The sequence below is a fragment of the Ochotona princeps genome, chromosome 1 (assembly GCF_030435755.1).
Source record: "Ochotona princeps isolate mOchPri1 chromosome 1, mOchPri1.hap1, whole genome shotgun sequence".
In the NCBI taxonomy this organism is placed as follows: Eukaryota; Metazoa; Chordata; class Mammalia; order Lagomorpha; family Ochotonidae; genus Ochotona; species Ochotona princeps.
This window is the reverse complement of record NC_080832.1, coordinates 51,758,981-51,772,240: the sequence shown is the minus strand read 5'-3', so window position 1 is coordinate 51,772,240 and position 13,260 is coordinate 51,758,981. Positions and strand designations below refer to the sequence as shown.

General features: G+C 49.0%; 1 protein-coding gene across 1 annotated transcript in view; it reads left to right on the top strand.

Annotated features, from left to right (window-relative positions):
• Nucleotides 1-12,576, top strand: part of SLC22A16 (solute carrier family 22 member 16) — a 38,225-nt gene extending 25,649 nt beyond the window's left edge. Inside the window, exons 5-8 of the mRNA XM_012925520.2 lie at nt 3,870-3,997; nt 5,755-5,864; nt 9,672-9,771; nt 12,261-12,576. Coding sequence (XP_012780974.2) covers nt 3,870-3,997; nt 5,755-5,864; nt 9,672-9,771; nt 12,261-12,473 — 551 coding nt within the window. The 3' untranslated portion in view covers nt 12,474-12,576. The remainder of the gene's footprint in view (nt 1-3,869; nt 3,998-5,754; nt 5,865-9,671; nt 9,772-12,260) is intronic.
• Nucleotides 12,577-13,260: the final 684 nt, after the last annotated feature.

The window sequence follows — 13,260 nt, the reverse complement described above, 5'->3', positions numbered from 1 at the left end:
TGCCTAATGTGACCCGTACCCTGATTTAACATTCTGTCAGGTACTAGGATCTGACCCTGCTAGACAACCCCCAGCCTTAGCTTTTGCATGGACTGGCGTGTGGTGGTCAGCATTGTTCAATGATTACAAGTTCTACACAGGACTCATAAGTAGGCTCGTATATCGGTCCCATCCATAAAGATCATCTGGTCTCTCTCCTCCAAACCACTAGGTCTCAGTACCCTTGCTTACATTCAAGGAAAAGTTACTCTGTCATTGGGATTCCTTCAGGATTGATTCGCATCCCACAAGCACAGTGGTCTCAACATGGACATACCTAGGCAGAAGTTCCATACCCCCAAGACCCCAGAGCTTTGCGCCGGGTGGCCAGCAGGCAGAACCTGGCACCAAATGGTGCACTGGCCACCCAGGCTCAGCTCACCACGTGGCCACAACGGCTGGACTCAGGATCCCATGCATGAAGTTGGACCTGGCCTGGGACCTCCCAGCAGCTGATAGGCTGCTGGAAGTTGTCCCATCCAGACCACAAGGCCGCACACTCCTGGTCCCACCCACTGCACAATGCTGGCAGCAGGTGAAGCCACCCTCCCCCCCCCCCCCCCAGTGTGTAACAAGTTGAGAAACAATGAAGTGTTTTTTTTTTTTCTTTTTCTTTTTTTCTTTTTTTTTTTTTTTTAAAGATTTGTTATTGGAAAGCTGGATATACAGAGAGGAGGAGAGACAAAGAGGAAAATCTTCTATCTGATGTTTCACTCCCCAAGTGAGCCACAATGGGCCGGTGCGCGCCGATCCGATGCCGGGAACCTCTTCCGGGTCTCCCACGCGGGTGCAGGGGCCCAAGGCTTTGGGCCGTCCTCCACTGCTTTCCCAGGCCACAAGCAGGGAGCTGGATGGGAAGTGGAGCTGCTGGGATTAGAACCGGTGCCCATATGGGATCCTGGCACGTTTAAGGCGAGGACTTTAGCCACTAGGCCACACTGCCGGGCCCAATGAAGTGTTTCCAAAACAGAGCTAAGGAGGAAAGCACTTGATGGAGGAGAGAAAGCCCCAGGGGTGTAGTGGGCAGAGCAAAGGAAAGCCTGAGCTTCTGATCTCCGTGACACAATTTCTTAACTGGTGTAGAGATGCACCAAAGGAGCTGGGCCATCCCGTGAACATGAAAATATTTCCAGAGACAAATACGTGTGGCTTGATGGGACCTGCACCTGCCATGCTGGCCATTTCATGTCCTTTCCTCCTGACCAGCACCCTTGTTGAGAGCTGCTTTCTTGTCAGCATGCCTCTAACAGGAACTTCTGGACAAGCTTTCATCTCTTGGGGTGGTCGGGACTGGTGGCAATTTCAGGCCAGTTTTGTGATGAGCTTGAAGTTGCTGCGAGCTGCACGTTGGGGTTATATGGTAAGAAGGGCAGGTTGTGCTCGCTTCGGCAGCACATATACTAAAAAAGAGGGGCGGGGTGGGCTCCAGTGACTGGAGGGCATGGCATGTAATTAAATGAGGACAGACGTGGTGCCAAGAAAGCCAAGCCCGCTCACTTACAGCATGGAAATCCCAGCACTGGTCAAGCTGAGAAGGTGGGTGCTGTTTCCATGCCCCTGGAGTAGCCAATGCAAGAAACACACAGAGCCCTTGATTCATTTTTTAAAGTTTCATTTCTTTACTTGTAAGGCAGAATGACAGAGAGAAATCTTGTATCCAGCATTCCACTCTAGCAAAGTCCTGTAACAGTGAGGGCTGGGTCAGGCAAGAGCCAGGAGCGAGGAAACTCCATGTGGATCTTCCATGGGGGTGACAGGAACCCAGACACTTTGGCTGTCATGCACTGCCTCTTGGGTACATGGCACAGAGTGGGGGTGACATCAGGAGTGGAGGTGGAAGTGGATTCAGGGCTCTGTCCTATGGGACGTGGGTACCCGGGTGGCACACTTGACACTTCTCTTTGGCTGTGTCCAGTTGCCACCAAGGCTCCTCCCCACAAGAACGGTGGTTGTGGCTCAGCACCCAGTCCCCTGAGCCAGACCTGAGAGAAGAGACGGCTGCTGGAAGAGCTGTGACTTGGAAGCACCGGGCCGGCAGTGTAAAGGGGTCCTTAGCAATCTTGGTTGTGAAGGTGGAGCTTGACCCAGGCCTACCGTCAGGCGGCACTCTCACAATCATTGCCTCGTTTGGTAGAGGAAAGCGCAGTCTGGGACAGGTTGCTGTTCACCTTCACTCAGTAAAGGGGAGGGACCTTGTTTGCCTGGAGGCTGCCAGGGTCCGGGTTCACCCCACCCCAAGCCAGTGCTTTCATCCAACACCCGCAACAGAGCCATTTCTGAGGTCAGAGTCTTGTGCCCTTGGAAAGATGCACAGCTTACGCGGTACGAGACCCTGAGACCCCCACCTTGCCTCCCTGGGGGCTGCCCCAAGCCGTGGCTGACCAGGACTGTCGTGGCCATGACCTGGGGCTGTGCCAAAGCTAGAGGACAGAGAGCTACCAGAAGGGAAGTGAGGGAGGCGCCGACCGAGGGACAGCGTGTGCCCCTTAGAAGGCCTTGCCGGCTCTGCAGTTTTGCCTGCGCCCTGTATGCCTGCGGCTGACAGCGCCCAGCGAGGCTGGTTGAGCTTGGTTCTGGATCCCAGAGACCCGGTTCCTCAACAGAAGGACTCTCAAGTCAACAGATCCCTACCTAGATTTATGGGCTCATCTCGCTGTGGTGGGAGTAAAAAGAGCAGAAACAAAGGCCCAGTTCTGAAGGGGCGGGGGGAGGGGAAGTTTTGTATTTTTGAAACATTATACTTTCAGGTTTTGAATCTATTAAGTGATTGTGACTGGTTTCTGAACTTAGCCAACACCAAATTTGCTACTTCGCGGTTTTGTCAGTAAAGTGAGGAGGCAGCTGCCACCTGCAGCGCTGGAATCTTGGCTGCTCCACCTCCTTGGGATCCCCCTGCTCCTGCTCTGAGGAGGCAGTGGTAGCCAGCCTCAGGGGTCCAGGCTCCTGTCACCCACGTGGGAGGCCCACGTGGAGTATTTATCTCAATTGCTGCCTCTATAACTCTGCCTCACAAATAACTAAGCAAATCTCAAAAAAAAAAAAAAAAGTGCAAAATCAGGGCCGAAGTTTGCTATGTATCCGTACATAACATGATGTGTGCGAGACCTCCAGCTAGGGGAGCCTAAGCTTGCCCGAGAGCATCAAGACACTGTCTGTGATAGAGGAAGTATGGTGCTCTGTTTTGATTGCCTGCCATGCACTCACATTCCTTCCAGGACACATGGAACTGTCTGTCGCAGTTAGTCTACAGCCCCTTGGCTCAGTTGCACAGAAGTGTGCTAAAAAGAACACAGAGCCTGTGTTTTGTGTTCCATGTTGAGGTTTAGAGACTCACGAGGGACTTAAACGTTGCCTACATGGTTGTGGACTATTGGCCTTTGGATCTTTCTGCATTACGACCTCCATGTTTAATTGTCTCGAACCATTATTGAGTTTGAAGCTATTGATTAAAAAAAAAAAAAAAAAACAAAGAAACAAAAAAAACCTTCCCCTGAGCTCGGGGAGAAACTGAAGATCAGAAATAATCACTGTTGTCTATTAATTTGTTCATTTATTCACTCAACAGGTGCGTCCTCTGGGCACCACACTGTGCCCTGGGGCAGCAGCCAGCCTAGTGAGATAAGATCTCTGGCAGGCAGCAACAGCTAGGTGGACAACAGAAGCATTGTCCTCCCAGTGGGGGGTGAAAGTGGTGGGCCTGCAGCCTGAAGGGCAGCCCCTGGCTCACTCTCAGGTAGACAGAGGCCCCTAAGGCCCCCTGAGGCACAGGTGGGTGTCATGGGCAGGCAGCTGCCCAGCCTAATGGATGGCCCCTGGACTCTCAATGACAGCCATGTTGGAAATTCCTGCCTACAACTTCACGTGTGTCCTGGTCAACAAGATGGGAAGAAGAAATGGCCAGGCCGTCTTCCTCTTCTGCATTGCTATCTTCTGCACCATAATCATCGTGCTCCCCTGGGTGAGCTGTTGTTTATTTCATGTTGGGAACAGTTAGCCATACTCTGACAGGTTTATTTTTAGAAGGATTGTTAGCACATTAAAATTAATCTGAAGCCCAGTTCAGGCCATGGACAATGAATACAGTTCAAGCCCATGAATAGTGTATACATATTTAAAGTCATGTTTTCTTTAAAACTGTTATTTCTCTGTTATGTATGTAATATATGCTCATTGTGTAAAAATGAAATATATATATGCGTATATACATATATGTATATATACACTCTCTTCATTATATATAAATATGTATGAATATATAAATATATAAATATATAGATGTATAAATGTAAATATATACATATATAAAATATAAATTTATATATTTATATACAAATATATAAATATAAATATTATATATATTCTCTTCATTTTGTATATATATACATAGATAGATAGATAGATAGATATTCCATAATACCACTGTCCAGAAATGGCCAGTGTTGCAGTTTATAAACATAATTGTATTTTGAAGGGAAAAAATTAAATCTCTCTCTTTGGGGCAGGCATTGAGGTACAATGGGTTAAGCCTCCACTTGAAACACCTGCACTCCATATCAAACTGGTGGAATCCTGCCTAATGCATGCTTCTGATCCAGCTTTCTCTTATTGCATGCAGGAGGCAGAAAATAATGCTTGGATGGAGTTCCTGGCTCCTGGCCTCTGGGTGGAGAGCCCTGACTGTTGCTGCCATTTGGGGAGTGACTCAGTGGACAGAAAATCTCTGCTTTTCTTTCTGCTCTCTCTCACTTTGACTTTCAAATGAATAGATAAATCTTTTTAAAGCACTCCTTTTTTTTTTTAATAAAGCAAACATTTATTAAACTAGGATAAAAACATTCCATCAAATTACAAAACCTGAGCAAGAAAAACAAACGGCACATGCTTAACTGTAGTTGACATTCAAATAAAATTTGCATTCCCAAAATATTATACAGTAATTAGAAAATACCAGCCAAAGTAATATTAGGATACTTTTACGTGCGATCTCAACAAATTTGAACAGAAGCAAATTTTAACAAAGGTAAATTTTACAGTGAAACATAGCAGTAGATTAAGGATCTTAACATGTTTATTTTACTGCTATTTGATACTATAATACAAAAATAAGAGGATTTACTTGACATTTTTAATAAATATCTCATGGGCTGTTGAGTGCCTTACTGGTAAAAAGATTTAACTGGCTAATCTCATCAATCCATTTTGTACATTTAGTAAGCATCATCTCTGCCCTACATAACTCTTAATGCAATTCACAGCACACAAATGGTTATCATATTAAATACATAATCAACTCGGACTTCTCAACAACAAGGAAATTAGTAAACCATCAAATGGACTGCTTACCATACACTTTCCTCATAACTAAATAACACACAAAAAAATTTCCTTACAGGAAAAGAAACATTATTTAGAAATCCAAAAGACAAAGCATCCCTCACTGGCTCATTTCCCAAATGCCTGCCATAACCAAGCCTCAGCCAGGTCGAAGTCAAGCACTCAGAACTCAGTTTGGGTCTCCCACATATGACAGAGATGGAAAGTTATGGCAACACCTGATGGGAGTTCATTGAAAAAGTTCAAACAGAAAAAAAAAAAAGAAAAACCTCTTCATTCTGAAAAATACTGAAGGAAGAAGAATATTTTTTAAAAATATTTTTATATTGCCCTTTAAATAATGCTAATGATTAATCTTCTACTCTGCTCCTATTTTTTCAGAAATATTTTAAGACCATATATGCGGCAATTATTTGTGTGAAGTTCTTCGTAGGATCGACATTTGGTCTTGTTTTTCTGTACACGGCAGAGCTGTATCCGACTGTGGTAAGGTGAGGGTGTTTCTCTGCTACCTTCACAGGTGTGGCATCTCGTTATTCCCTCCTGGCTCCACCATGCAAGATCAGTGAGTCCCAGGCTCCGTCCGCACCCCAGCAGCAAGGATCCTGGTGAAATCACTTGAAAATCCATTCTTTACCACTGCTTCCTTTGCAAATCTGCTGCTGACTGGGCCCACACCTTTGGCACGGTACATTTCCTGATGCTGATGTTGTTTGTACACATTGCCTCAGGTGGCCTCGAGGAGCCACACCCGCTGACCGCATGGCTTCATGGTAGAGATGTGTTTCTTCTCACAATGCTGGAGGCTGCAAGTCCCAGCTGGGAGTGTCCACAGGAGCAGTCCTCCCGACGCCTCTCCGCTTGGGGTGTAGACAGTATCTCACCCTGTGTCCTCCCACAGTCTTATCCTGTGGGGATGCCCCTAATGTCTGTCCCTCTTCCCACCAGGCCTGATGGATCAGGGTTCCAGCAAGATGACTTCATGTTAACTTAGAAACTTCATTAGAGGTCTTGTCTCCAAATGCTGTTACCTTCTAAGATGCTAGGGGTAGGGGGACAGTAGCACCTGACTTTGGGGGAGGACAAGATTAAATTCAACAATGACCATAGTGTCATGGTCATTGGTGGCCTTATCTGAAGGTTCTTAAGGCTGACAGTAGATCAGAACCCCAAACATTTGATTTAAAAAAAAAAAAAAAAAAACAATCTCCAAGCTTGGGTTCTGTCAGTGTACCTCTGGGTTACTCTACCAGTGAGACTCAGGTCTTCGTGGAATCTGCAGGTGACACGGCACCATCCACTGGCACATTGCAATGCATGATGCAAGTTGCCCTGACCTGGGACTGCAGAGCCCTGTGGCAGGCTTCTCAAAGAAAGTTTACGTGGAAGCCCTAGGTTTGTCAAGGAGAGAGCAGAAGGGTTTAGAGACTCCACTGGGAGATAGGGGATCCGCCTCCTGCTCCAGGGATGACCACTGAACCCCCAGCTTCAGAAAGCACATCCTCTGAAAACCCTGGTTCCCTGGTGCAGCCGCTAATGGCAGGGAGATGGGCACCTGCTGCTTTTCCAGACTGATCTAGAAGAAAACATCACCTCCCAGGGCCTACATTGTGGCACAACACGTCAAGCCTCCACCTGAGACACACCTGAGACACCCGGGTCTCATGTTGAAGTATTGGTTTGAGTGCTGGCTGCTGTGCTTCCAATCCAGCTTCCTGCCAATATGCATGGGGAGACAGCAGAGGATGTCCCACGTGCTTTGGTTCCTGCCACCCACATGGGATACCAGGATGGAGTTCCTGCCGCTTGGCTTTGGCCTAACACAGCCCCAGCTATGTAGCCATTTGGGAGAGTGAACCAGCTACTGAAAGTTCATTCTCTTTTCAATGTCTCTCCACTCTCTCTGTTGCTCTGCTTTTCAAATAAGAGAGTACATAAACAGAACTTAAAACAATCTTAACTGCTTACCTAGTGCATTCGCCTCTTTGAGGAATATATTATTTGCTCTGTGTTTTAAGAGTGAAAGGCAACTGATTTTCTTCAGCGATAAGTCACTGGCACATTCGTGTTTGCTCCTTGTGTGCATAAGCAAAAGGGAGGGAGAACCTGGGAAACCTGACATTTCTAGCTTTACCATGGCTGCACACCTGCATGCTGACATGGCAGGGCAACCCTGTGCCCAGCAGGAGGGTTAATACACTTGTGCTGGCAGTGGATGGTTGGATGGATGCTTGGATGGATGAGGACATAAACAGACATAAATCCCAGAAAACGATGAACAGATTAATGTGTGACCAGGGATGCAGAGTGGCAGATTAATAGCTTTCAATGCAGCAGTCACCCAGCCCAGTTGCCTGTGGGGGGTGGTCTACTTCCCTCCAGGTTAACCCAGGACTTGTGGGAAGAGCAGTCTGGTCCTAACAGCTTTCTTTTGTTGCCACCACCTTCCTTAACCCTCAAAGCACCTCTGTCAAGGTCCACATGACCTTCTTTTTATACATTAGGGAGCCAACACTCAGACTGGATAAAGAGCTTGGCCAAAGGCACATGGCTTTTGTCTGTTACGAACGTTTATAAAGTGAATCAGGAGATGGAAGAGTTTTTCTCCTTCTCTGTATCTCTCTCTGTGTCACTCTGATTCGCAAATCATTTTTTTTTAAATGAAAACCTTCTACAACATCAATGTGCATTATCACTGTATTATAAATAGGTTTTATTGCATATTTAATGTTTGTTCATTTTTACTTAGTTGCAAAAGCAGTGAAGGTGTGGTGGGAGAGAGAAAGAAAGAAAACGAGAGGTTTTCTAATTGCTTGTTTACTTCTGAAAGACCCACAGCAGCTGGGGCTGGTCTAGGCCAAAGCCAGGAGCCAGCCCCTCCATCTGGGCCTTCCTATCCCCAACTCCCCTATGGGTGGTAGCAGCTTCATGCTTTCATATGTTGCCTCACAGACACATTAGCAGGAAGGTGGACTGGAAGCAGAGGCATTCAGCTGGTGGATCTGAGGTTGCCAAGCCATGGCTTGCCCTGCTGCATCCCACAACACCCACCCCATCAGCACTCACATTTAGACCTTTTAGTTGGATTGTTTAGTTGGTGAGTTGTTGGTCTATAACTGCAGATACACACCCTCAAGAAAAAATCCAACCTATGAGTACTTCTTACAGGGTGTCTTTAACAAGCTCAGTGGCTCCCTGAATCGCAAACATCATGGCTAAAATTTTGCTTCTGTGTGATTTCTCCCTCAAGAAGACTATTGTGCTTTAAGGATAGATAGATAGATAGATAGACAGACAGACAGACAGATAGATGATAGATAGATAGATAGATAGATAGATAGATAGATAGATAGATGATAGATAGATAGATAGATAGATAGATAGATAGATAGATAGATAGATAGATGATAGATATAAGAGCTCGGCCAAAGCTCTTATAGTGGGAAGGCAAAGAGAGAGAGAAATCTGCCACCTGCTGGTTCAGTCTCCAAATGCCCACAGGAACAGGCTCAAGCCAAACCCTAGAGCTGGGGTCCAATGGGGTTCAAGGCAGGTCTCCCACCCATGTGAGCAGCAGGGAACCAGTTACCTATACCATTCCCAGGATGAGCATTAGCAGGATGCTGGAATGGGGAACAAACCTGGGACTCAAACGTGGGTGCTACAACAATGTGGGATGTGGGCGTTCCCAAGCAGCATCTTAACCTCACCTAACAACTGTCTCAGAATGCCACCCTTTTATCCTGACCTTTCAGGAGGTGTGTCCAAGGGAAGAGGGAGCTTCACTGGCCCACAGAGATCCTTGAAGACAGTAGGCAGTCTTGGCTTCTTAGCAGACACATCCGTTTTCCTTCAGTGTCCTTTAAAGACAGGCATGCTCACTATTTGCACTAGGCTCTCCTCCACTGGAACGGCATCATCCTCAAGTACGCACGTCTTGGGTGATCTGGAACGCCCTCTCCCTCCCCTACATAAATGCCTGCTGTACATGACCCATGCCCTCCTTAGCCTCGGGTGGCAACAGCACCTGCAGGGCTCCAGTCTGCACACCTGCTGAAGGATGCTGTGGGCCTGGGATAACCGTAACTTCTGTGCATGCTCACTCAGACCTTGAACCACAGAATTCAGGGAAACATACCAAGGATTCTGGAACATTACAAGCCAAGTGATTTCTGGGCTTAAGCTTGGTAATCTCCCCCTCAAGCCAGGAGGGTGAAAAGGGGCCTGCTCACTGAGTCCCACTTGCTCTGTGCCTGTATCTCATTCTTGCTGATGTGCTAACCTCCTCTTGTTTGCAGGTCGCTGGCCATGGGCACCAGCAGCATGGTGTGCCGCTTGGGGAGCATCTTCGCCCCAGTTGCCCTGCACCTGAGCAACACTTGGATCTACACACCACAGGTGTCAACGGGCAGGCGGTGGTCCCTGGTGCTGCCTTTCCTCTCAGTCCTGGGGGAGCCCTCCCACTTGCTAGATTTCCCCTCCTCCTACAGGCTCCTCCCCTCCAGATCCTTCTGTGATGGCTTCCTCAGTAAACCCCTTCTCCTGACCAGTCCCAGGGCCTCTCCCAGCTCTCGTGTAACCTCACAGATGCTCTGTCTGGGTGCCGGGCACCACATGCTGCCTTTCCCAAGCAGAACTAGACCATCTGTCAGTGCCTTAAGCCCTCTCCCTAACCCCATCCCTGCATCCTCCCAGTCATTGATCCTTACGGGCTCTAAAACTCCCTCTAGGCTGCCCTGGCTTGCCAGTTTCCACGGCTCCCAGCAGAACTGCATGCTGGGCACCCTGGCTGTGACCGGGACTCATGCACCTCTGTCATTTCCACAGAGAAATCCAGTCTCAGCCAATATTTGGATCTTTCCAGATGGACCCTTTGCCCAGCCTCCCTGTGGTCCTGTTTCCTCACACAGCTTCCTCCTTCTCGCACTCGGATTTCCAGTCCCGCTTCCCCCATCGTGTTGTCACACTCTCCCACCCCGCCAATGCAGTTCTTTAATCAGTCCCTCCCTCTCTCTCTTTCTCTCTAAGTAGCCCTCAAACATCCTCTGCTTGTCAGATAACTGAAGAATCGATCATTCAAAAAAGAAGTCTGTTTGGGTTAAAAGTGTTTGCAATGCAAGCATAGCTTTCCATCCCCCATGGCTCCTCCCCACATCAGTTTCAGACTCCACCCTCGAGGCAGAGCTCCCCGAGTGTCCCAGTCTTACCTCCAGTTTGGCTGAGGAGGCCCAGGAGTCCAATAGCCACTTGCCCAAGCTCACAGGCAGCAGATGGCCAGGCCCCAGCAGAGTGGGAATAGCAAGGGGCTCAGGAGGGCATCTGGGCAGCAGAGAGAGAAGGTTCAAAAGGAGGGAGACTTCGTGATGGGGTAGGGCAAAGGCAGCCTCAGAGAGGGAGTGGAAGAGGGACTGGCCAGCAGGGCTGTTGGATAGGGGGTTGGGTGATGTGGCAGCGGCTGGCCAGGGCCACAAAGCAGGGGGTGTGGGCACTGCCCAAGTCAGGCACGCATCTGTCACATATGCCACTTCATTCAGTTTGCTTTCAGAGTCACTCATTGACTTTAGACCCTGACATGGCCCTCAGAGTTCTAAATTAGTGAGCAGCCCTTTGGAATCACTGTGACTGCTGACAGGGGGTTTCTAAGGGGCTGGGAGAAAGGGCTTCCCACCCACCCCTGCCCCTTGCTGGCAGTGGGGAGGCCTCCCTGCCTCCCAGGCACCCCATGACACGAGCCTCTGCGTCTCAGAGGCTCCCAAAGCACCTGTCAGTCAGAGATCCCTTTGCTCCTGGGATCTTCCCCTCAGCTTTAGGAGTCCAAAGGAGTCAGGGACAGGTCACATTCTCAGAATTTTCCTCCCCAAAATCACCCTGAATCTTCATCATGAGGCACAGAAGATCTGCAGACTTGACTATCCAATGTGGCCTGCACACACATCAGGGCTCCTCTACAGAGTAGCCTGGTGGGTACCACATCTGGAAAACACAGAAACTGCACTGAGCCTTTCTTTGTTTTCTTAAAGATTTATTTATTTTTATTGAAAAGGCACATTGACGGAGAGGAGGAGAGACAGAGAGAAACATTGTCCATCTGCCAGTTCACTCCCCAAACGGTCACAATGGACAGAGCTGAGCCAATCTGAAATCAGGAGCCAGAAGCTTCTTCCAGGTCTTCCATGCAGGTGCAGGATCCCAAGGCTTTAGGCCATCTCCCACTGCCTTCCCATGCCACACCAGGGAGCTAGATGGGAAGTAGAACAGCTAGGACAGGAACCCACATCCCTATGGGATGCTGGCACTTGCGGGATGAGGATTAGCCTGTAGAGCCACAGCACAGCTGCAGTAGGAGCTCACCCAGGCCCCGCCCCGTCACAGAGAACAGTCAGTTCCCATTGGCGCTGTTTCCAGCTGCGTCCGCAGGCTCTGATTCATGAGAATACACACACATTTTCTCACCGCCCCTTCGCTCACTCACTCCTCACTCACTCACTCTCTCTCTCTTCTCGTCCATTACCCCTCCGGCACTTACTGCACGCTGGCCATGCACCAAAAACAAGGGCAGGAACAAAGTTTCCACATTGCCAAGTCCCAGCCCAGGGATGTTGCATGGATCTGCCAGGAGACTCAGGCCGGGGAAGACGGGCCCCAGCTCCTCAGACAACCTTCCCAGGTAGTTAGGGCAGCTGCAGCTGGTGCCAACAGAACTCCCCCACACACCTTCCCCACCCCAGGGAAGCAAATGTCAATTAAGGTAACTTCCTCACCAGGAAGCAAACATAACTGTTTTGTCAAGTTCAATTCTGGTGAAAGAACTGAAACAGACTACTTAGGAGTGATTCCCAGAGGTATGGCCACCATGAGGCTGACTGACTATTTTCCAATCCTTCCAGCTGAGCATGGGGGTTCTCGCCTTTCTGAGTGGAGTGGCCTCGATGACCCTGCGGGAAACTGTGGGGAAGCCGCTGGCCACCACCTGGGAGGAGATGGAGTTTCTGGAGAGAGAGGGGAAAAGCAACTCCAGCAAAGGCCTTCCTACTGCTCACCCACCGGGGCTGGAAGACACAGAAGCAGTCAGGCCCGAGAACCCCGGCCTTGGCACATGAGTGTGCCCGGGCTGGCATCCCGCACCTCAGTTCCAGCAAAGGCCTGTCCACACTGCTCATCCCCTGGGGCTGAGAGACACGGAAGCAGTCAGGCCCAAGGACTCTGGCCAACACCCCACTCCTGCACTGGTGTGCTCCCACGGGAGAATGTTAGTCTCACCTTCTCTCTCCCACACACCTGTTGTTGGGGTGTATTTTTAACATGTTTTTGTAAAAGAGTTTTTATGAATTGTTTTGTAAAAGTAAAAAGATAAAAATAAAATGTAAGACTTCATAGTTTCAAACTGCTTTTTCTTTTTTAAAAATGAATTTGAAAGACAGGGAAACAAAAGGAGAAACAGATGGAGAAGAGAACTTCCCTCTGTTAGCTCGCTCCCCAAATGTGCAGGAGTGGACCAGGCTGAAGCCAGGACCCCAGAACTCAATGTGGGTCTCCGAGGTGGGGCTGCAGGGGCCCAGAGCATGGGTTCCTAGGGTTCTGCCAACAGCCAAGGAGCCAGGAGCAGAACCTAGACTCTCTCAAAGGGGCAGGGGCACCCCAAGTCCAGTCTCAGCCACCACACAGACGCCTGCCTCTGAGCAGCTCTCTTAGCTGCTGCCACACCCCAGGCCACGTTCGCCTGTGTCATGGATTTGCGCGGACACTGCCATGCGGGCTTGAATGATGCCACATGCTCCCGTGGGTACCAGTGCTTCCGCCCAGCCCTACCTGCTCACAGATGCTGTCAGCTGGGAAGGGGCCTGTGGCAGGATTCTGGTGAAAGAGCCCTGTGAATATTCTGCTTCT